Source organism: Lethenteron reissneri, chromosome 3 (assembly GCF_015708825.2).
Source record: "Lethenteron reissneri isolate LAM-NWPU_2019-01 chromosome 3, ASM1570882v1, whole genome shotgun sequence".
Lineage (NCBI taxonomy): Eukaryota > Metazoa > Chordata > Hyperoartia > Petromyzontiformes > Petromyzontidae > Lethenteron > Lethenteron reissneri.
This window is the reverse complement of record NC_083781.1, coordinates 1,362,042-1,382,376: the sequence shown is the minus strand read 5'-3', so window position 1 is coordinate 1,382,376 and position 20,335 is coordinate 1,362,042. Positions and strand designations below refer to the sequence as shown.

The window sequence follows — 20,335 nt, the reverse complement described above, 5'->3', positions numbered from 1 at the left end:
CCCCGTGCAGCCTTAACCGACTGTTGGGGCAAGTGCTGTTAGCGAGTAGCACCTATGAAGGCTGGTCAACAACACCGCCACCACCAACCACACACAACCACCATCCCTCCCAACACAACCACCACCACCAACCCCCCAGTCTCCCAAGAACAACAACACCACCACCACTTATTATCCTCCCAGCACCACAATCCCCTCCACCCCCTCCCCCACGCCTTCTCCTCCTTAGCCGCGGGCAGCAGCAGCAGCAGCCAGCAGCTTCCCCGTGACGCGAGCTCCATCCCCCCAGACTCCCCCAGCACAGACGCTCCCCGCCCCCCCCCGCCCCGCCGGCTCTCGCGGTGCGCAGCGATCTTCGCCTCCTCCTCGCCGGACAACTTGCAGCGCGCGTCCCGGACGAGCCCAAGGGGAGCTGCTCCCGCCCGGTCACGAGTCGTCGCGGGGTCCCCGCGCTGCGCAGGCGATTGGAGGTCCTCCCGCAGCTGCTGCTGCCGCTGTTGTCGGCGAGCGCCTATTAAGGGGCCACACGCGTTGGTGGCGGCGCCGCTGCTGCTGTGGCCCTCCTCCTCCTCCCCCAGCTCACAGCAGCATCATCATCAGCAGCAGCAGCATCATCAGCAGCAGTGTTGGTGCCAAGCGGTGGAGTCGAGTGCGGAGCGACCCCCCGACGTGCCCGGCTGGCCACGCAGGGCGCGGAGCAAAGTTGGACGCGCAGGCGGAGCAAGGCGAGGGGGACCTCTGATGCCGGTGTCCGTGTTGGATTCTGGTGTCTGACATTCTCTCTCCGCTGCTGGCTTCGAGCCATCGTGGTCGCCAGCGATGGATCTGCTGCTGCTGCTGCTGCTGCTGGGCTCCGCGTGGCTCTGCGCCGAGGCGGCTCCCGTCTCCGACGAGCCGTGCTCGTGGACGGGCAGGTGAGCATCGCAATCCGCGGCGGTGGCGGTGATGGTGGCGGTGATGGTGGCGGTGATGGTGGCGGTGATGGTGATGGTGGCGGTGATGGTGATGGTGGCGGTGATGGTGGCGGTGATGATGGTGGTGGCGGTGATGATGGTGGTGGCGGTGATGATGGTGGCGATGATGATGGTGGGGGTGATGATGGTGGCGGTGATGATGCCGTGTGGAGGAATGGCAGCCGCCGCGCAGTTCGGCTCGTACACACGCGTCGATAGCCAGCCGAGAGTTCGGGGAAGACGCCCCTCGCACTCGCTGTGGTGGTGGTGGTGATGATAATGATGGTGGTGGTGATGATAATGATGGTCATGGTGATGATGGTGGTGATGATGATGATGGTCATGGTGGTGATGATGGTGGTCGTGGTGGTGGTGATGATGATGGTGATGATGATGGTCATGGTGGTGGTGATGGTGGTCGTGGTGGTGGTGATGATGATGGTGGTGATGATGATGGTCATGGTGGTGGTGATGGTGGTGTAGCATGGAGAGGCATAGCAGCGCCAGAGTGTATTCACAGCGCCAAGTCGTGGTTTATGCAGCCGGAGCGCTGCGGAGTGAATCTCAGAGCTGTAACGAGTCGGCAGCGGAGAGTTGTCCACTGTGAGATGGGCCCTCCTCGTGTGAAGCTGCTCGCCCACATTGAGGCTCCGTGAGGCTCCGTGTTGGGTGCGTGGGACATCCCCTGCCTCTGCGTGATCATGGTGTTGATGGTGATGGTGTTGATGGTGTTGTTCTGACGCTTGGGTGACTTGCGTCTCTGACCGTGGGGATGTCGATGGATGACATCTAAACTAATAAACTAATAAACTACTAAACTAATAAACTACTAAACTAATAAACTACTAAACTAATAAACTACTAAACTACTAAATAGTTTACCACGTAAGGCCAACTGAGCTACGTGGTTCTTTATCAGACGCGACTTGGCCACGAGTGAGAGCTCTGCGGAGTGGCTCCTCTTCGTCGCCGCGTGAACATTGATGGCAGCCAAAGCGTCTAAAGGCGCGACGTTGTTTCTGAATGACGACCCGAACAGCAACAATCGACGCGACGACGGGAAGAGAGACACAGCGAGCTGCACATGAACATCAGGCGAGGTGGTTAACACATCGCCACCGTTCTGTGCCCGGGGTGCGTTCGTGACGACTTAGCTCGGCTGGGTCCGAGCGCATCACACCCATAGCACGAGGTACGGGGAGACGGGGAGAGCGAGAGACGTGAGGATGCAGACAGACACGGGGAGAGAGCCGAGAGAGAGAGAGAGACGTGGAGACACAGGGAGGAGGGATGGAGAGACACGTCGAGAGAGACACGGTCACAGAGAGACACGAGGAGGATGAGGTTCCTGTGGGGGGCGGTGGCTGGGACCCCCGTTTAAGGCCCCCGCTGTGGACGGGAGTCAGAATCTCTTCTTCATTTGTGCCGGAGGAATCCGATGGGTCGTCAAGCTCCACGGACGTGCGGGAGTTCTCGCAGATCTTCCCAATCGCGACGACCCGGGCCGGCGTCGGGGGGGGGGGGGTCGGGGGGCATCCGCGGGGCGTCTCCGATCGCCACCAAAACCTCGTCTCGCCCGCGGGTCCGGGACGCCGCCGCTATTTGGGCGCAGAGTTGTTGAGTTGGGAGTTCATGAGACGGAGGGCGAGTCACGGTTCGCAGCCGTCCTGTTCACTTTGCCAACGACAGGGTTTGCAGTTCACTTAATTCCGATACGTGTCGTGTGTGTGTGGATGAGTGTGTGTGTTCACGTATTTGTGTGTGTGTGTACGTGTTGTGTGTGTGTGCACGTGTTGTGTGTGTGTGCACGTGTTGTGTGTGTGCACGTGTTGTGTGTAGCGGTAGTGTAGCGGTTAGCGCGCTGCGCTACGAACCCGGCGGCCCGAGTTCGATTCCCGCTCACGGCCACCACCAGTGACGATTATCTGAACCGGTCCTGGGCGTCCCTAGGTCGACTCGGCATCAAATGAGTACCTGGTGCGGTGTGTAAACATCAAAGGCGGTCGGGTGTGGTGCTGGCCACCCACTCCCTCGTGTGCCGTTCCGGCCTTAATAGGTGCTCGCTAACAGCACTTGCCCCTACAATCCGTTAAGGGGCCGTCCATAAATAACGTCACACGATTTTAGACCCCCCCCTCGTCACACTGCGTACAAAAAGTCAGACCCCCCCTCAAATATGACGTCACAAAGCTCTGCCCCCCCCCCAAACCATATTTCCATTTTGAAAATAAAACATGCTTCAAATCGCTTTAAACTATTGTCATTGTAGTGATGTGGCGCTGCACTCTGATGTAGGAGAAAACATTTATTGAAAAGTCTATTTAATGAAGTAGAACGTGTTGTCTATATTTATTTAAAGTTGCGCATTTTGATGTGACGTCACATTTCTCAACCCCCCCCCCCCTCGTCACACATCGTCACAAATGTTTGACCCCCCCCCCAGGTGCGTGACGTCATTTAGGGACGGCCCCTAAGGATATACGGGGGATCTGTGTCTTTGTATTGGTATGTGTATATTTATAACTATTTGTATGTATGGGAATGCGTGTGTTTACATTGTTTTTGTATACTATATATGGGAATGTGTCATTTATGGTTATGCGTGTATATGAATCAAGTTTGTGTGTATATATGTATGGGTATGTGTGTGTGAATGGGTACATGTGCTTGCATGTGTATGGGGAACGGTGGCATAGTGGTTAGCGCTACAAACCCGGGCGACCAGAGTTTGATTCCCGCTCACGCCAGTGGCGATTACCTAAACCGGTTCTGCGCCTCCCCTAGGTCGACTCGGCCTCGAATGAGTACCTGGTGTGATGTGTAAACATTTTCACTGGGGAAACAAAGGCGGTCGGGCGTGGTGCTGGCCACCCACCCCCTTGTGCGTTGTTCCGGCCTTCATAGAAGTGCTACTCGCTAACAGCACTTTCCCCTACAGTCTGTGAAGGCTACACGGGGGATCTTTGGCTCGAGTGTGCGTGAGAGATCTAGGAGGGCGACTTTGTCTACTGCTGCACCTTCTGTACTCGGGCCGGCCACCTTCTGCTGTCATTTTAGAGATTAATTGGAGCTTACAAACATAACAATAATTAACTGTTTTATTGTAGGACTCTTTGTCAGGAAGCGGCCTGCGTTCGAGTTTTTATTTTAAAATGTTTTAAACCATTTACTGATGAGTGTTCATGATACGTGTGGGAGGAAACCGGAGCGCCCAAAGAAAACCCAGGCGCACGAGGGGGCAACGCTCGATCCCCGTACAGATGGAAAAGGATGGAAAAATAGTCGGCTTGCTGTACCGCCTTCTCCTGGCGAGCCAGGGCACGGCACCTCCACGACGCGCAGGGGAACGGAGTTTCGCAACCGCCGTGCGGTGATCCACCAACCCTCGCTGCCGCCTCCACAGTGCTGCATGACTACAGGCCTCCTGCGGAGCCACCCACACTACACAATGGCAACTTTGTCTCTCTGACTTTGTACCCAAACTCTCATCGTAATCCTCACGAATTAAGACGCCCTCAAGCGAATTGTGGCCCGGAGTACGTTTCCGATTTGAGGCTCCTGGCACGATCCCCCCGACCCTGCGCAGCGTAACGTCACTTTCCTCTCACCGCATCTTATCACCCAATTTGCATTCCACTTTGTTGCAATGCCACAGCATCGAGTCCTGTAAATGAGGAGAAACCCACGACACTGTCACGGAACGATCAGCGCAGTGCGGCCCGGGAAAACCCCACGAGATTCGAACGTGTTCAGGAATGCACTCAACAACAACAACCATCAACAGGAATGCACTCAACAACAACAACCATCAACAGTTCCCGAAGAGCTGCATCGTGGAGAAAATCGACGCCGTGCAGCGGGAGGAAGAGGCGGCACTTGTGGAGCTCTGCACAGCGAGCGTTGCACCCCACCCCCCGTTGCCAGAGGTTGGCCACGGAAGTGGCCGTCGCAGACCTACGTCTGAGGGTCGCTTTGTGCCCTGCCGAGAGCGTTGGCTGGCATGGGCGCTCCTCAATCATCACCACCCCCCCGCCCCCCTTTGTCAAATGCCCACCGCCCCCCCCCCCTCTCTTCGTATCCCCCTCTGGCCCATGGGCCTCAGTGGTGCAGCGGCTGCACGGACTTGAGCCGATTTCAGCGCCGAGCCAAATGTCACGCGATGGGACGCCTCCGCGTGGTCGCCATTGGTGCCTGAGCTCAGACACGAACTGGCTGGCGACGACACCGCCGCTGATTCTGCTGCTGTGTTGGCATTGGCAGCGGTGCACGGGCACAATTAACAACAACTGGACACGTTCACCAATGAACGACACCGCGTGCATGCATGCGTGGACTTTAAAGGAAAGCGAAGACAACCGGTGACGATTTGCGCTATGACCCTTCCTCGTGGCACTGTGTTTGAGAAGTAGGTTTAATTAGTAGTTTAATTAGTAGGTTTCGTTAATTATAGGTAGGTTTAATTGCGGGAAGCTGAATCTCAGATTGGAACCTAGTGAGAACTCAGAAGTGTCAGCTCTGTGTCGATGGACCCTGAGCCACTGGTAACCACCTCATCGCCTCCGCTGACCCCATCGCCACCGGTGACCTCATCACCACTCATTCTGCGATGGGTCCCAGCCCTCCTGTTCTCCACGTAGCGTGCACATCGCCTCGCTGCGTGGAGCAGGCAGGGGGTGCCTTGGCCTCCCCCCTGGTGGCCAGAGCTACGAGTTTGACAACCACCATGAGATTTGTTTTCAACAACAGTGTACAAGAACTTATTTAAAACGGAGCGCCACTACGGAGTTGAATGTTCGAGACCGTGAGCGTAACGATGTCATTACATGAGAGCAGCTGCGATATATAATAGCCTACGGTGTGACCGTGCAAGACAAATCAAACATTGGGGCCCCCATCTGACTGATTGCCACACACCCTGAGCTGATAATGTAGTCATTACGCCACTGGTTGTAAGACATGATAACTTCAATGCAGTTCTACAGGAACTAGTGGTTTCCTGCGCGAGGCCGAGAGCTGCTTGCGCAGAGCACGGGGTATGCGAGTTGTCGCCGTGTTTCCGCCCTGCGCTGCGATGAGTTTTTCTCGGCAACTCGGAGATTGGAGCCCCTCGACCTGTGCAGCGGGAGGCCTCGTGGAGTGCGCAACCAGTGGCGCGGCGCTCGAGTGTGCAGGTGGTGCAGCTGCTGCACCACTGGGGTCCTTGTGCCAGAGGGGGCCCAGTGGGCTACGAAGAGGGGGCGGGTGGTGGGCATTTGACAAGGGGGGGGGAGGGGGGGTGATGATTGAGGAGCGCCAATCCCAGCCAATTCCTCGATGAGTTTTTTTTATTGCTTTGCAATTGTGAGGAAACCAGAGACCCCAGAGAGCGCCCAGAGGGCAGCAGGGGGACAGCGCCTAGAATCCACGTGGACGAGTCGGGTGCCGGCGGCTGCTGCCCGTAACCCAGCGCCGTGGAGGCAACAGCGAGGGTTGGTGGCTCGCCGTACGCCGTAACGCTCTGACCCGCCCCGAAAAAGAGCTTGATAGCTCATCGGATTCCTCCAGTGTAAATAAATATTCTCATTCCGATTCTGAAGTGCTGTGAAACTCCCCTTCCTGTGGGCATCAAGGGAGGTGCCGTACCCTGGCTCACCAGGAGAAGACGGCGCAGCAAGTGTGGCGTCTACCTGTCCCTTCTGTATGGGATAGAGTGTTTCCCCCTCATATGCGTGGATATTCACCGGGTGCTCCAGTTTCCTCCCACATGTAAACACTGAGTTATTGGCCGCCAACTAATTTATACATGGAGGGCCGCAGAGCTTGGGAAATTGGCTGCCGCCTTTTGCTTGCCCGTGGTTCCTCGCGTCTCCGAGTCGTTCGCTCTCTGCGAGAGTGACGACTGTGCGGCCACACGCTACAAGTTGAGATTACTATTTATAATGATGAATCAAGAGTGGCTGTCCGGAGTGTGACCCACGCTCTCGGCAGTGTCGGTTCGGGGACTCGACTCGGTGCGTTTACATTCTGTGCCACGTGTCCCCACCCCCGCCCGCACCCTAACATCAAAAAACGAAGATCTCCCCGTGTAACCTGAACAGACTGTTGGGGCAAGTGCTGTTAGCGAGCAGCACCCGTGAAGGCCGGCACGGCACTTCCGATAATGACGATGTCGTCTTGTAGACGTGCCCACGCCGGCGACTCCTTCCGACGATCGGTCCGAGCAAACCTCGGCCCGGGGGATCCGAACTCGTCGACCCGGTGGTCCGGAGCGGGGCTGCCGCTCCCCCGCGCCGCCGAGGTTTCGGGGGAGGCGTCAGCTCGGCGCTCCGGCCCGAGCCCCCGCGTGACCCCGCTCTCCTCCGCCGTCTCTCCTCCGCCGTGTTTACCAATATCCCCCCATTCAGATGCAAATGTGGGCAGTGACGCGTCGCCCAGCTCCTTTCACTGGCCGCCCTTTCTCCCCCGAAACCGCGCAACCCGCACTTTCCCACCGAGCACCGCACGGCTCCTGCATTAATTACGTCTCATAAAGGAGCGCTCACAAGAGCCCTTCGTTTTCTCTTTACCCTTCGCCACCCCCCCTACCCCCTCCGTGCCCCCCCCCCCCACCACCATTCGACGGCCGCGGTCGCATCCCCGTGAGAACGGATTCGCAATCGCGACCCCTGGTTTAGGGAATGTTGGTGACGAGGACCATGCGTGGATTGGGCCACATGTTGTCGATTTTTTTTTTACTTTTCTTTTTTTACTTTTCTTTTTTTACTTTTGACGACACCCCCCGTGCTCACTCCCCGATGAAGCTCAGGCTCAGGTTTGAGCAGCGAAACGTCACCGTGTGCGTACTCTCCGATGGCGAATTCGCGACTGCGAAGAGCCTCCAGCCGCCGCCTGCTGAGGAGAGGAGCTTCGTCGGTTGGAATTTCGATGAAGCCGTGGGGCACGCCAAGCACCACGACCGTCCTGCCGGGCGGCGGAGGGTTCACCACGAGACTCTTGGGTCTATCGCCACGGTGTGGCCCCAACGCCCAGTGTTCTAAGTTATGGAATTGGCTCAAACACGCCAAGTGCAGGGGGGGCCCTCTGTAAGACGAGCCTTGAGACTCGGTAAAAGGCGTTTTCTTGAATAACATAACTGGCATTACAGCTCAGCCCAGAAGAAGGCCCCGTCGCCCGAGTTTATAGGCTGCCTGCGACTACGGTGGTGCTGCAGCGATAGTGCAGGCGGTGCCACTCCACTGGGACACAGCCGCGTCTGTCCCGGTGCAGTTGCACCGCCTGCACACCCAGAGGGGGCCCAGGCTGTGGGGTACAAAGAGGTGGGGGAAACTCTTGGGGAGGGGGGGCATTAAATTCCCCGCACCAGGATCCACGCCCCCCGGTCACCCTGCGCAACTCTCCTGCCGCGTCGATCCGCGCCTCTTGTTGTAGGGCAGCGTCGGCGGTGAACGTGGCTCAATGCGGGGGGGGGGGGGCAGTGCATAACCTGTTGAATAATGGACGGCATCCACGTGTGTGTGTGCTATGGGGAGCAGTAGTGCACTGGTTAGCGCGCTGCGCTACGAACCCGGCGACCTGAGTTTGATTGCCGCTCATGGCCAACACCGGTGACGATTATTTGAACTGGTCCCGGGCCTCCCCTAGGTCGACTCGGCCTCAAATGAGTACCTGGTGCGGCGTGTAAGCATTGCCACTTGGGAGACACTAACAACAGTTTGTTAAGGCTACACGGGGGATCTTTGTCTTTTGTGTGTGTTGCGCAGCGGACTCTCCCAGAATCCGCGCTCCGTCTCGCAGATCTACCTGCGCTGCGCCCAGGGCTCCGTCGACTGGCTCTACCCGCAGGGAGCCCTGCAGATCCAGCTGCCCGTGCCCCCGACGCCGCCTTCCCCAGCGGCGACGGCGCCGGCGACGCTGCCGGGCAACCCGGGTGCCGGCGAGGCGTCGCTGTGCGTGCGGGCGGCGCGAGGCTCCCGCGGCGCCAGCGTGTTCGCCGAGCAGCCCTGGGGTCTGGAGCTGCTGCTGGCAGAGGCGGAGGCCCCGGGGAGGGTGCGCTGCACGCCGCTGCCCCTGGGCCGGATCTACGTGCAGGCGGCGCCGCAGACCGACATCAGCCGCCACGTCGCACGCTTCCGCTTCGAGCTGCGCGCCGCCGGAGACACCAACGGCGTGGACGCCGGGCGCGGTGAGCAGCGGTGGAGGGTGGGGGGGTGGTGGGGGAGGGGAGTGGGGAGGGGGTGGTGGGGGGGTGGGGGAGGGGAGTGGGGAGGGGAGTGGGGGGGGTGGGGGGGTGGTGAGGGGGCCCACGTGTGTCCTGAGGAGCGGGAGAGTTGGGACGAAGGCACAACTCGTCCGAATACCGGTCCCCCCCACGCTTTACTGCCACGGTGCAGGTCGGCAGGGTCGTTGGGTCTCAGCCGTTGGGCCCAATCGCGATGACCAAAACTATTAAAACTAATCTTGAACTATTTTTATTTGACCAGGTAAGGCCCACTGAGCTACACAGCTTTTTTTCAGAAGCGGCCTGGCCACAAATGATAGCTCAACTAAGTGGCTTTTTCCTCGTGTGGACATTTATCGCAGCCAAACATTCTAAACGCGTGATGTTGTTTCTAAATGTGGAGAGACAAAAACACCTGGAGAGTAGGCAGAGAAAAATCCACGCGACCACGGGGAGAGAGACACCGCAAACTCCAAATATACAGCAGCAGGCGTCAGGGTTTAGGTCGAACCCAAGACCTCCGGTATACCAGGGGCGACGGGCACTGCCACCTCCTGGCCGCGCATCCCAAACCCTGCACTTACAACACCTGGCAAGCCTCAGTGGCCACTCAGAGAGCGAGTCACCAGGCCCCCCGCCTGCTTGGCCTTCGCCCATCCAGGGATCATGTGGACATTTATAGCAGACAAATACTTTCAACGTGTTTCTAAATGTAGAGGTAAAAACCTGAGGACCCAGAGAAAAATCCACACGACCATAAGGGGAACATGCAGACTCCAAATATACAGGCATCAGGGTTGAGATGGAACCCACGACCTCCTGTATACCAGGTGAGGTAATTAACATATCCTAGCCACCGTGATGATGATGACAGAGAGAGAGGCAAACAAATATACAGCAGGCATTGTCAGGGTCGGAATTGAACTCACGACCTCCTGTATACCAGGCAAGGTGGTTATCATCTCGCCACCGTGGTGCCCATTCCACCCGATACCATCACGTTTCGGAGGTTGAGTCGAGTGCGATTGCTACCTGGATCGGAAACTGCCGGGGAATTTCGCAGCTCTTTGTCGGCATTGGCTGCGAGGTGACCAGTGAGTGTCACCTCCTCGTATTAGCGCTCGAGTTTGTCTCCAAGTTCTCGGGTTTCCTCCCACAAAAAGCCAAACAGATATGATTATGAATTATGAACAGATGTCGCCATCGCTCAGGATCCCGCGACATATGTATGCATTTTGAACTTGTTTCGCGCCGTACTTAGCCAACCGTGCTAATTGGAGGTATGGTGCCAAAATCCGTCCTACTCCCCGCACGGGCGCCGATCTCGTCCCTCCGTCGCCCTGCCGGTCCCGTCCATGGGCCAACAAAAAGCCCCTCCAGCCGTGGTGTTTCTCCCTCCCAAGCCCCACTTACTTTCCATTAACAGCCGTGACAAAGATGTCACGGCTGTTATTACCGCCCTTTAATTGTGCCCCATCATTTTCTAATTTTGGATTTAGGTCATTCGCGCTCTGCTGCACTCAGCCCCGTGCGCCTCGCAGCCTCTGCACAAAAACGGACGCTGCTGCTCGGCTCCCGCGTTTGTGGTGAACCTCCGCCGTTTTTGAATCGTCGTTTTATCCAGGTCGGCGCGATACCGACGTGCAACATCGACCGGCTTGCCCCCGTTGCACGACGGAGAGCGCACATCCTCCAGACGTGGGATTTTTACCGAATAAATATACTCGCGCTCGGGAAGCAACGAATACATTTGGTGAGACCGCTCGTGAGCGCCAAAGCATCACCCCGGGACGGCGACGTCACCTGGCCCCGAGCGGGAATCGGCAACGCCTCTGGGTTTTCGGCCGCTCGAGTGGCCTCGATGGCAGTGCTCCACCCCTTCCCCCCCCCCACTCACGATGCCAACGGCCTCCCTCAGCCTTGCACTGCCCCAGCAAAGTTATTTCTGAAGTTATAAAGCACCCGCAAAACGAGATCGCATCACCGCGATCCTCCGATCCCTCCACCGGCCCCCAATCCAATCAACTTCAAAGATCGCAGCACTCGCTAGATTTCGATACCCTCCAAGGACTGGTCCCAGCCAACCTCGCCCCTCCCATCTCACTCCGTACACTCTCCTCTCTCTCCCCTCCCACTCTACTTCCCTCCCCTCCACGCATTATCGGCTCCAGCAACTAAGATCACACCATAAGTTGAATTGGACACGCTTTACCTCGCTGCCAGCGATACGTTCACAGCATGGCCAAGCTTTCAGTCTCGGCGCTGCCACGGTCTCGCCACGAGCCACACCGCTGCCTCCACCGCATCAACAGCAACAACAACAGCAACAACAACAGCAACAACAACAGCAACAACAACAGCAACAACAACAGCAACAACAATAGCAACAAAAACAGCAACAGAATCTCGATGCATTTGCATAGACAGCACGGCAGCACTCGGGTGGGTGGGGACGCGGCCGCAGTGTGGCTCCCGTGGCGGCTGCCCTGGCGGCTACCCTCCGCGGACACTAAACGTGTCCCGCCCGTGACGTCGCCACGTGTACGTCGTGGCGGGGGGGGCGGCGCCTCGCCTCACAGTCACGAGGGTGCACATTTCAAATCCCGTGCGAAGCGAGGGTCTCAACGACGAGAGCAATGTCGCCACGGGCTATCGCCGAGCGACGTCACCTTCTCTGACCGACGCCCGCCGTTCGCCCACCGCCGCTCGTCCTTCTGTCAGCTCGTTGGCCCACGCCAGCAGCCCGCGGCCATCACTCGCCGCAGCTCTCTCCCCCGGTACATGAACTGGTTTTTCCCACCACCAACCCCCCTTAGTCCCCTCCGCTCATCAGTAATGCCTCTAAAGCTGTCGCCGATGGCGCACGACACACGGCTCCGCTGCCTCGGAGGTGAAAAACACCGATTCAGGTCTGCCGCGATAAATCGTCGCAGTGATCCAGCACAAGTGACGGTTGCGACGTTTTGTCTCTGAAAGCCAGTGGGGGGGCGGGGGGTGAAACAGATAGAAGAAGAGGGCGCTTATTTTTCACCGCCTCCCGACGTCTCGGGTGAAACGGGCTGAGGTTATTAGTGTGTCGCTCACGAGAAGTCAAAATGTTTTGAGGACAGCACAATGGAGACCCCCGGACACCTTTCGCAGGTTCGTCACCGCACGCCCCCCCCCCCCTCCTCCGACGGCTCCTCCGGGGCCTGAGCCGGGGCCTCGCAAATAATCGGCGAGTCAAACGCGGCTCCGGCGACGGCGTTGACAGCGGAGCCGAAGCGCTCCCAGACAATCGCGGGCAATCGCCGTTTTGACTCGGATTATTATTTTTTCGCACGCACTGACACACACTGCGCTTTTACGAATGCATTCGTGAAGACCGTGTAACCCATATCTGCTAATGGGAAGTATTCGCGTGCCGGCTGTTGAATATTTCACTGCCAGCGTGGTGCACAGCATCGCCTCCAAACCGTCGCTGGGATTCCAATGTTGCTTTTGCGCTGGCACGAGAGTGGCTCTCTGAGCGAACGAAATATTGCGTCGATTAAAAAGAGAAGGGAGCGACACCCCGCCCCCCCACCTCGCGAACGCTCGCACGCCTCCGATGCAGCGATCTCTGCCCTAACTAAGGGGGAATTGTTATTTTTTTCCTGCCGTGTATTTTGTAGACGAGTGCCGGCCCTGCACGGACGCCGAGATCCTGCGGTCGGCTTGCAGCAGCGACTTTGGTGAGCGCATCCCCCCCCCGCCCGCCCTCGCCCCCCCCCGCACCACCACTCTCACGATCCGCCACGAGCGTCGCTCAAAATATTTTCTGTCCAGCACGCGATAAATTATTGTATCCTTTTATTAAAATAAAACAAAAAATCCACGTTCCTATGATGGTAAAAAGTAATGATAATGTCTTGATAGCATCGGTGTACATCGTAATGTGGCGATGATGTAATTATTTTTCTTGTGAAGTGTTATTTTATTTGTGTAGGCCATATCTTAAAACAGGCTTTTTAACCCCTTCCCATTCCGAGACGTCTGCAAGTCGCAGGACGGGGTCCCGTTCACCGCAGACAACTGTAGCGACACGACCACAGCACTCTACGATAGCTAGCGCCAAACTGTGCCACATGCCCTCCCGCACGGCTTTGTGGGAGCTTCGGTACCAATTAAGTTATTTTATTTGGTGTTAAATTGCCAAGTGGGGCAGCCACGATGGCGAGTTGTTAACTACTTCACCTGGTATACAGGAGGTCACGTGGATTTTTCTCCGGATACTCCAGTTATTCCCTCCACATTTAGAAACATGAGTTTCGAGTCAAGGAGCATTAACCATCACATTCACTCCGGTCATCCTCGCAGCACCTAACAAAGATGGTCACTGCATCGCACGCTGTTAGGTCCGCTTCTGCGGCCATCTGGAATGCCCTTCCTACCGATATTAGGGACCCACTGGAGCTATACACTTTTAAATCCAGATTGAAAACGAACTTCTTTAGAACTACTTTTTGTGTTTAGTTAGTTGTCCTTCCCCCGCACCTACTATTAGCACGGTTGGCTACGTACGGTGCGAAATAAGTTAAACATACGTACAGATTATTTGGCTGCTGCTATACATTTTCACATCATAAGCCACTCTGCTGAGCTATCATCTGTGGCTAGGTCGCTTCTAAAAAAGAGCTAAGTATGGCATCAGTGGGCCTTATTTGGTCAAATAAAGAACATCGTTTTGTTTATAATCGCAAGTCACCATCCTGCGTTCTCACCTGTGGTCTCCCTCGGTGAGGTTCTTTATTGGCCTAACCCCTGCTGTAGGGAGCGGGGGGGGGGGGGGGGGGATTTGTGGCAAGAGCCTCTTGATTGCTCCCCGAAGCGCCACTACGACCCCCTCCCCCCTCCCGACCTTTAAAGGTCACGGCGATGCGCGCCGAACGTGTGGGAAAGTGCCGGCCGCTCGTCCGCCGTCGCTCCGGGACTGGTGGGGGGAGGTGGGGGGGGAGTTCGTTCCGCTCTTTCTCTCGCGCGCTCACACGCTCCAAAACGCACGAGCAAGTGAGGAATTACACTGGACAGGCCGACAGCAACCTTGGCGCTTCAAAAAACGCGCTTCAAAAAGCGCGTTTCGAAAAACGCGCTTCGAAAAACGCGCTTCAAAAAACACGTTTCACAGGGGCCAAATTGATGCGTTTTGAGTCGAGCGCAACGGTAGGGTGGGGTGGGGGGGGTTAACCCTTTGAAAGTATTTAGCACTCGGTGGCCCGATAAGAACAAGCCGTTCAGATCGGTGAAATAATTCGAGGCACTAAAAATAACTCGGCGGTGGGGGGCCGGTATTAGAGAGAGCTTTCAACGCAGTTAAGAGTGAACGATTGCCGCGCTGTTTTCACTGCTGACAATAATTTGCCCGCGGGGGGGGGGGAGGGAGAGAACCGTCTCCCATCCCGCGCCGCCAAAACTATTCTCGGGCCCCAAACGAGAGGAGGTGATGACAGTGAGGAGTAGAAGGGGGGGGGGGGGCGTGCATTGTGGTGGATCGGGCACGGAGCCTGTTGACTCTCGGGGAGCAGGCTGTCCAAAGTGTTGGCTGCGTTCTTCCCCCCTGGGGCCCAGCACCTGGGCCTCGCCCCTCTAATTTGCTGGGGTTTTGTTTTGCTTGCTCGACATGTCATCAGTCATTTTCTGTGTTTTCTTCTTCTTTGAGATATGTATTTTTAAACTCCTTTTTAGAAAGGACCAAAAAAACTGTTTTGAACTATTATCTGTCGGGTTGAGATGTGAGTAAGAGAGCAGAGGTCACTTTTTCCAAAAATATAATTAACACCTTCAGTGGGGAGCCTCTGCGTGGGCCACACGGGAGCTGCGTTGACGATGGCAACGATGATGACGACGACGATGACGATGACACGTTGAGTAATGAACGGGGTTGTTTAGAGTTCACCACCCCCTCCCCCTAGCAGTGAATTGAATTGTCCAGATTCAGGGCCGCGGTTTGATTTGAGAATCAATTATCTGTTTAGCAGCGTAATGAACGTAGCCTCTCTCGTGGCTGTGCAAGGGTTGCACGAGCCGATTGCACGCGGCAAACGTGAACACAAAATACCCAATATTAACACGCACGTATCATGACCATAAGGATGGATTCTAAAAGATGAATGAATGCGTCATTGCGTGCCTCGTCATGTTAATGATCACGATGAAGATTAGTGATGATGATGACGAAGACGGTAGGGGGGATGATGTCATATAGGGAGGACTCGCAGCGGGACGTCACATTAACGCCGCTAAAGTCGTGGTGGTGATGGTGGTGATGGTGGTGATGGTGGTGATAGTGGTGATGGTGGTGATGGTGGTGTCGCATGGAGAGGCATAGCAGCGGCAGAGTTTATTCACAGCGCCAAGTCGTGGTTTATGCAGCCGGAGAGCTGCGGAGTGAATCTCAGAGCTGTAACGAGTCGGCAGCGGAGAGTTGTCCACTGTGAGATGGCCCCTCCTCGTGTGAAGCTGCTCACCCACATTGGCACTTGGGAGTGTCCGTGAGGCTCCGTGTTGGGTGTGTGGGCTATCCGCAGCCTCTGTGTGATCATGATGGTGATGACGAAGTTCTGATGATATTCAAGTTGTAAAAGAGTTGCTCCTCTGGCTGGAGGGGAGGGGGTCAAAGGACGAAATTCTGCCTGCAGCATCCATGTGAAGTTCACGATGATGACAAGGATTATTGAAGCTGTTAATGACAATTATTTGAACTGTTGATGGTGGCTGTCACGGCAATAGCAATGATGACGATGAGGACGATGACGACGGTGGTATTGTCCATCTCGCCGGCAGTGATCGGAGGCCACATCCTGAGCGTGCACCCGGACCGCGACGCCGACGAGGCCGTCATCGCCGTGCGGGTGGCGCGCGTTTACCGGCACCGGGGGGACGTTGACCACCGCCTCCGCCGCCTCCTCCTCCCCCCCCCCGCCGGGGATCTCGGCGTCGGCAACGCGACCGGCGCCCAGGAGCCGCCGCCGCCGCTGCTGCTGGTGCGGACCCCGCTGCGCTGCGGGGCGCGAGCCGGCCGCGGCGAGTTCCTGCTCGCCGGCTCGCTGCACTTTGGCCGGCCGCGGCTCGACTGCGCGCCGCGCCTCCCCGACTTCCGACGAGCGTACGAGCGCGCCGCCGGCGCCGGCCCCTGCGAGATCGACGTCGGCTAGGACCCGCGCCGCCGCCGCCGCCGTCGTAGCCCCCCTCCTCGCCCTCGTAATCGTCCGCCCCGCGCGTGGGCTTCGGGTTTGTTGAGCGGCCGACCGGAGCGCCTCGCCCCCTCGTCTACTGCTGGGGAGTCGCCGCCAACGAGACGCTGCCCGCCCCCGATGGACGCTGCCCGCGCGGAACCGTTGGGCGCTCGCGAGCCGCGGTGCGCGTGCCGCACATGCCGCACGACGTGGCGAGCACTCGCCGACTCGCCGTACGGAGTTTGCCATCGACGAAGTTCGCGATGGGTTTTGCGTCTCCTGTGTGTATATATCCGGGCTACGGCTCCAGCAGTAAACGTGAACGCTTCCCGCAAAGAGACAGCGCTTGTAGCGATGAAGACAGAATAACAGGATTGTGCCATTAATGGGAATGTGGAATTTTCCGCGATTGGCCAGGGACCATCGGTGGACACAAGCGAGCATCGCCCAACATCCGATTTTACTCGGAGCCTCTCGCTTTATTTTGCATTGTGTACAGTACGGTCAGCATTGGGACTGCCAATGCAACTTCCTTCGTGAACAAAAGCAACTCGCGTCTTCTTGGCATTCAATAAAAACGAGACTGCAAGCTGCTGCTACCGCCGCCGCCAATTACGATTGAGCCACATGCGATGAGCATCGTGCAAACAACTCGGGCCATGGAGAGGGCGCGCCCTGCACGACGGTTTGCGGTCATCGCCAGCTCAGCCCCGAGGTGGAAAGTAGCTCAAAGGAGAGGGGCGAATTCGTTGGAGGGCGGTGGGGGGGGGAGAGGGAGGCGGGGGGCCACCCACGGGAGTGGCTGTGGGGAGCGATGGGGTTTTTATAGCGCGCCGAGGGCTCCTAGAGAACGCGCTGTGCCCGTGCTCGCAGCTGACATTTTTGAGCGAATGGAAAAAATCGGAATCGAGCGACAGCTTTGCCGAGAAGAGCGCGGTGATTATTGTGTTTTGGCTATTTTTTTTATTTACAGGAGTGACCCGGGCTACGGCGTCTTAAAGTTTCGCAAAACCTGCTCGGCAACATAATGGAGCAATGCATAAAAAGAAAAATGCCGTGAAAGCTTCAACAGCATTAATAACTGACAAACGATAAAGGAGTTTAATGGGGGATTTGAAACATAAAACTCAATAATTGGGCCACGATTTTCAATGGTCTGTCAATCAATGTGCGTTGGTGAATGTTAAAAATGTGGTACAACTCTTGAGAATCGAGGCGGGACTTGTGTCACGAGTGCTGGTGGTGCAGACAATGACGATGATGACAACGATGATAGTAAAACGTTGAGTAATGAACGAGGTCGTAACAGTTCCCACCCCCCTCCTCCCCCCAGCAGTGAATTTAATTGCCCAGATTCAGGGTCGCGGTTTGATTCGAGAATCAATAATGTGTTTAACAGCGTAATGAACGTAGCCTTTCGAGTGACAGCAAGGGTCGCACGAGCTGATCACACGCAAAAAATATTGAATGCAAAATACCCAACATTAACAGGCACAGTTATACGCATGTATAATGACCATAAGAATCGATTTTGATCCATGAATTAATGCGTCGTTGTGTGCCTAGTCGTGATGACGATGAAGAATAGTGATGATGAAGGTGGTAGCGGTGATGATGTCGTATGTAAAGCAGGACGTTACATTAACAAGTCTTAAGAATCAAGTATCCAAATATTCAGCACAGGCAGCAGCATCTATCTTGGCTTCTACCTCAACAGCATTGTGCCTCCCAGCCTCCTCCCCCTCACCTCCTCACCACCCCTCGCCTCGCTTACTTCCTGCCCATGTCATCTTTCACCATTGTGTTTGTCTGCTGGACGTCTGTGAAAAAGAGCTTTATAGTTCATTGGATTCTTCCAGTATAAATATTCTCTGAACTCTTCCCAGCTCGATCGAAGGAAGAAAAACCTCCTTCCCGCCATCTGCCGCATATGTGTCACTGTGCCGGGCATTCGTGTCAATGATGTCGTTTGGGCATGAGCAATTACTTAACTTTTTTGCGTAGGTGTCACTTCAGGAGACACGGTGCCACTCCTCTGAGGACGGATTTCCCAATTGTCTCCCAATCCGCCGTGTCCCGATGATCACACATTTCAACTGCAATCCCTTACGAGCATGTTATTTCATTCAGAACACTGCTTGTGCGCTGGCTGCTGGATATGAGTTCGACTTGGCGCTGCGGTGGCGAGATGTTAACTACCTCGCCTGGTATACAGTAGGTTGGGGGTTCGATCCCGACCCTGACGCCTACTCAATATTTGGAGTTTGCATGTTCTCCCCGTGTTTGCGTCCATTTATCTCTGGGGTCTTCTGGTTTTTCCCTCCACATTTAGAAACATGTGTTCTATAGTATTTGCCTGCTAGAAATGTCCACGTGATAAGCCACTTCATTAGGCTATCATTTGTGGCCAGGTCGCTTCTGAAGAGCTGTATAGCTCAGCGGGCCTTACCTGGTAAAATAAAAATAGTAAAATAGTGAGTGAATCCACGAGGTCTTGTGACACATTTGTTGGTTCATTAGGGGCAGTAATTAATCCACTTGAGCCGGACCAAAGGACACGATGACAGGTCCCATAAATGTGTGTGGGTATGAGAAGTGTGCGCAAACAGGTGTACTGCATGTGCCTACTACAAAAAAAAACACATCACTGTGAAATTTCAGAGGTCATGTCACCACTGACCCAAAGAATCTGTTTGACTGTGTTTTCAGCATAATGGTCGGTACATTGCTGATGCAGGGGGCAAGTGCCAAAAGAGAGATCCAGGGCCCCCAGGGAGTTGGGCCGGGGGGGGGGCTGTCTTTTTGTCCCCAGTGAATGAGGGAGCCCCACGCGTATTGATAGACATCGCAATGTCGACGATGGTGACGCCAAGCGCGATGATGTCAAAAGGACGTTTTGTAATTCAGTATTACCTGAAAACACTGATGCCTGTGAGGGGCACTTTCTCACGTGGGAGAAGCTCACCTGGTGTGTATATATGTGTGTGTACATATGTCAGTTTGCAATTATGCTCGGGATGTTGCCACGGTGTGATGGTCAGCACACTGGACTTGCAATCCAGAGGTCGCCGGTTTGACCTCCCAAGCACGACGGTTGAAACAATGGAGCCGTTTCTTAATATCCTCTTGCCTTTGTCCACCCAGCGATGTCCATATGCACCACAGCTAGTCCATCGGCAGGTTGCATGTGCTGTAAAGTGTCGGTACTCCCAAGACGTCTGGCCAGCGTGAAAGAGTAGGCCAAATACCCCGCCAGTGGAGGCCCTTTGATGAGCAATAAAAATTGAAGGGCTGCAGATTCACCCTCAAGCTCCGTGTCACCATCCTCTGTTTTGTCTTATCCTGCACCCTGTCTTTCTTCAGCTGAAGCCAGCAAAACGCAGCTGTGCACAAGCACTCGTACGTATCGTAATCACATTCCCCAATTCACAGAGCAACAGACGTTCGGCTTGCATTTGTAAATTGACCAGTAGACTTTGGAACATGGAACGGGGTGAGCAGTTTGCAAAGCCCTGGATAAAAAAAAACGCACGTGATAAAAATGTTACTAGAAATTTTTTTGTAAATAAAAGAATGACGACGTTAATGACAACCCCACTCGCGAGCGAGACCGAGAAGAGATCCTTTCAGCATCACTCACGGGCAGGGTTCTGGCAACTGGGATCTTTTTCGTGGCCCCTGCCTGCAGGTTATGAACGTGAGAATTGAGTGACATCTGTAAATGTCTTCTGACAGAACGCGAAGGTCTTTATCAGCTGCCCATCTGACCCGTCATCATCATCTGACGTATATCCGTTAATAAGCGAACAAAATAACCACAGTTTTTAATGTTGCGCACTATCGATATCGGTGTTACGCAAGTACTGTATACATTCTTTAAAAATAAGACGTACTTGTATTTTAATATGCTTTTTTTTAACAAAGCTTCTCGTTGAAATAAAACAAACTGATTTGTAATATTTTTTTGCACATGCAGTAAAAGTGTGTGGCGT

The 20,335-nt window shown here is 55.5% G+C and overlaps 1 protein-coding gene across 1 annotated transcript; it reads left to right on the top strand.

Annotated features, from left to right (window-relative positions):
* The first annotated feature begins 342 nt into the window (after positions 1-342).
* LOC133344978 (meteorin-like) lies at positions 343-19,645 on the top strand. Its single transcript, XM_061555312.1, has 4 exons — positions 343-914; positions 8,693-9,114; positions 12,804-12,863; positions 15,952-19,645. The coding sequence occupies exons 1-4, from the start codon at positions 820-822 to the stop codon at positions 16,320-16,322; spliced, it is 948 nt and encodes a 315-aa protein (XP_061411296.1). The 5' UTR covers positions 343-819; the 3' UTR covers positions 16,323-19,645.
* Positions 19,646-20,335: the final 690 nt, after the last annotated feature.

What these genes read in the sequence shown, in the direction of transcription:
- LOC133344978 (XM_061555312.1), top strand. Translation starts at nt 820, where the DNA reads ATGGATCTGCTGCTGCTGCTGCTGCTGCTGGGCTCCGCGTGGCTCTGC. An exon ending in CCGTGCTCGTGGACGGGCAG is followed by an intron (nt 915 to 8,692) that starts GTGAGCATCGCA and finishes TGTGTTGCGCAG; the next exon opens with CGGACTCTCCCAGAATCCGC. An exon ending in GGCTTGCAGCAGCGACTTTG is followed by an intron (nt 12,864 to 15,951) that starts GTGAGCGCATCC and finishes TCTCGCCGGCAG; the next exon opens with TGATCGGAGGCCACATCCTG.